The following is a 3,864-nucleotide window of genomic DNA, read 5'->3' on the forward strand; positions in this document are numbered from 1 at the left end:
AGATGTTTAATGTGGCGGAAACATCTGCGTCACAACAAGACAAAGTAAAAGTAAAAAACAGCTGATTTGCAAAGAGCACAAAGTTGACCAGTGAGAAAGAGAGGAAGGGAGGGGGAGAGAGAGAAGCTGGATTCAGGTCCACAGTCACACAATAATCTCATATCCAATATTAAATCACACAGGGGTCATTTTACTGTCCCCTGTGTGATTTTACTTTATGTTTACCCCTAACACCCCTTACCCCACTAACCATAACACCCCTAACACACAGTGACTATTTAGGTTTGTAGAAGTCTTTCTCTGGCACTTCACTCCGTCCTGTGTTGTGACGCAAATGTTTCCTCCAGGTTAAACTGTTGGTAATTAAAACTTTTCAGCTGATTTCTGATCTGTTAGTTTCATCAAACTGTAAAATGGGTTGAAAAGTTAAGTTTGGACCGAGTTAGGGTTAAGGGGGTTAGGGTTAGAGGGGTTAGGATTAGGGGGTCAATGTTAGGGGTGTTAGTGGGGTTAGGGATTATGTTGTTAAATACTTATTTTCCTAACTGTATGCACATTAAAAGAATTTTTACCTGGGGTGCCCAATCTTTCGAACCCCACTGTAGTTATTGTTTTTTTCTTGAAGCTGCACTTTCATGTCTCTTTTGCTTATTTAAAGCTAAGGTACTTGTTCAGACCACATCGGCTTCTCTCCAGTGTGAATGCACAGGTGTCGTTTCAGCCAACTACTCTGAGAAAACGTTTTCCCACATTGTTCACATAAGTACGGCTTCTCTCCAGTGTGAACACGCCGGTGTATTTTAAGATTACCACTCTCAGAAAATATTTTACCACATATGTCACAGCTGTACGGCTTCTCTCCAGTGTGAATGCGTTGATGTCTTTTAAGGTGACTACTACATGAAAACATTTTCCCACACTGTTCACACCAGTACGGCTTCTCTCCGGTGTGAAGACGCTGGTGAGCTTTAAGGCCAACAATCTGAGAAAATCTTTTCCCACAGTGTTCACACCTGTGTAGCTTCTCTCTAGTGTGAACGAGCTGGTGTCTTTTAAAGTCATTATTATCAGTAAAGGCTTTACCACATAGATCACAGCAGTACGGCTTCTCTCCAGTGTGTCTGCGCTGGTGACGTTTAAAGCCACTACTATTAGTAAAGGTTTTGCCACATTGATCACACCGATACGGTTTCTCTCTGGTGTGAACACGTAGGTGGACTACTAGGCTACCCCTCCAAGAAAAGGTTTTACCACACTGATTACTGCTGTACAGCCTCTCTCCAGTGTGACTGCGTTGATGCATCGTTAGGGTTTTCTTTTGTTTGAAAGCTGTCCCACATTGATCGCACCAGTATGGTTTCTCTCCGGTGTGAACACGTTGGTGGGTTACTAGGCTATCCTTCCTAGAAAAGGTTTGACCACATAGATCGCAGTTGTACGGTTTCTCTCCGGTGTGAACACGTTGATGGATTACTCGGTTATCACTCCTAAAAAAGTTTTTACCACATAGATCACAGCTGTACGGTTTCTCTCTGGTGTGAACCCGTCTGTACACTAGACTACCCCTCCTTGTAAAGGGTTTACCACATAGATCACAGCTGTGTAGATTCTCTCCAGTGTGAACTCTCTGATGAATCTTTAAATGTCCATATGTTGTGAAGGATTTGTCACAGTGTTGACAGTGGTGACGTTTGGGTCCCTCTCCTCTTCTCTGTGTCTATAGCAACAGACAAACACACACACACAGAGAGAGAGAGAGCGTTAGTGAACAAACCTTCTTAAACCCCGGACTTGCTCTCACTCTTCATCCAATAATTTATGACAAAATGAAGGAAAATATGTGCCGGTTGAAGACATTATTATGTTATGTTATTATGGAAGCAAATGTAGTGCTGATAACTTTTATAAGTTCAGAAATATTCTACATTTTGTCAGGGATGTTTCCCAATTTAAATAAATGGCAATTTAAAAACTAAATCCTTGGCACACTCTTCAGTTTAACCTTCAGTTTGAAACTAGTGTGTGTGTGTGTGTGTGTGTGTGTGTGTGTGTGGGGGGGGGGCGGTGCGTGATGGCTAGGTTTAGTAATTATGGGTACAGTTATAAACTAGTCAAACCAAGGTGAAAACAACGGCTCCACAATATTATAAGGTCATTGAGAAAGAAAAAACTATTTACATATGGTACATACAAGTTAGACTAAAAAATGACAAATACAGATGAAAATATTGTGACACTATGCAGCATCTGAATATTTCAGGGTAGTTACTAACCACACTGTGGAAAATGATTGAGCTGAATATATAAGTTGCAGGTATATGCATATAACCCATATACTATACATATAACCCATATATTATGCATATACTATACATATAACCCATATATTATGCATATACTATACATATAACCCATATATTATGCATATACTATACATATAACCCATATATTATACATATCACCCAAATATTATACATATAACCCATATATTATAGATATATAATCCATATATTATTGATATATTATACATATAACCCACATGTTTCAGTCTATTTGTCTTTTAATTGTTTAACCCTGTGCTTGTTGTTGTGTGTTTGCTGTAACTCTTGCAGCAAAGTGACTCAGTGTCCCAAACTAATGTCTCCTCAGGGAGACTAATAAAGACATTTTGACTTTGAGGACATTTGGTGTGTGCGCTCCGCGTGCCGGTTGCTAAATGACACGCGAGCGCTCCAGATTACTTTCAACTGATGTCAAATAAAACCGAATAAAATGTAATTTCCCACCAAACAGCAGCTGGTGGAGATGCTGAGTGGCTGCTGGGTAAAAACCTGAAAATGTTCCTCGGTCCAAGAATCCGTGTGACACCATTTCCTGATGAAAGAACGTCGATGTGAGAATCAGAATCAGAACCAGAATCATCATTGTGACATGTCCGTGCACAGTCAGTCATTCCACAACGTTGAACTGTTTGTGGCACACGCACAGAGACATCTGTCTGCAACCCAGAGTTATTTTACCGACTGAGCTGAAGAACATTGAGATCCAAGAAGATAACGGAGATCCAGAAGCCCCCCCCACAGGCCCAGGTCTGCTCTGGGGAAGCCCGCCCCAAAAAGCGCTCGCTTTGGAAGAGAATTAAGAGTTTCTTCAGAAAGAAATTCAAACGCACCAAAAGCAAAGGTGAGTCTCCGAGGAAAGAGGAGTTGGATGAGTTTTTGTCCACAAGAGACAAGCAACCCAAACTGGACCGCTCTGGTATGAATGATGAGTTCAAGGACACATTCAATGACTCAGAGAGCGAAGGTGGGTCCGACAGGAAAGACCTCGACTGGAAGCAGGGGGGGTCGACTACAGGAGACAATGGACCGGACAGCTCTAATATGAATGATGAGTTAAAGGACACATCCAGCTCGCAGGAACCAGAAAATGACTCAAAAAACAAAGGCGATTACATGAGGAAAGACCTCGACTGGAAGCAGGGGGGGTCTGACGATGACTCTGAGAGCCAAGGCAAATCCGAAAGTGAAGACGGGGACTGGAGTAGGGGGGAGTCAGATGACGAGTTAAACAGTCGAGTCATTGCAATGTTGGGATGACCCTCTCAACTGGGAGTGGTGGGGTCTGGGTGGTGAGTTCAGGGGTCTACGTGGGTTCCTGGAAGGCGAGTCCCTCTATGACGTGAACAAGAAGCAGGTGGAGTCAGAGGAGAAGATGGAGACTACCGGTTACACCAAACACCAGCCGGATAGATGTGATGTGAATGTGGACGGGTGGACAGCCTACGGGGCCTTCAAGGCCTGGGAAGCGTCTCAAGTCTTCAGTTTATTCAGACATCAGAGGCCAGACTATGTGTGTGTTGTA

The 3,864-nt window shown here is 42.7% G+C and overlaps 1 protein-coding gene across 1 annotated transcript in view; it reads right to left on the reverse strand.

Annotated features, from left to right (window-relative positions):
* Positions 1 to 3,864, reverse strand: part of LOC116676105 (zinc finger protein 239) — a 4,715-nt gene continuing 851 nt past the window's right edge. The window contains exon 2 of the mRNA XM_032507453.1: positions 1 to 1,717. Within this exon, the coding sequence (XP_032363344.1) occupies positions 659 to 1,717 (1,059 nt within the window). The 3' untranslated portion in view covers positions 1 to 658. The remainder of the gene's footprint in view (positions 1,718 to 3,864) is intronic.

This window comes from Etheostoma spectabile, unplaced genomic scaffold (assembly GCF_008692095.1).
Source record: "Etheostoma spectabile isolate EspeVRDwgs_2016 unplaced genomic scaffold, UIUC_Espe_1.0 scaffold00002686, whole genome shotgun sequence".
In the NCBI taxonomy this organism is placed as follows: Eukaryota; Metazoa; Chordata; class Actinopteri; order Perciformes; family Percidae; genus Etheostoma; species Etheostoma spectabile.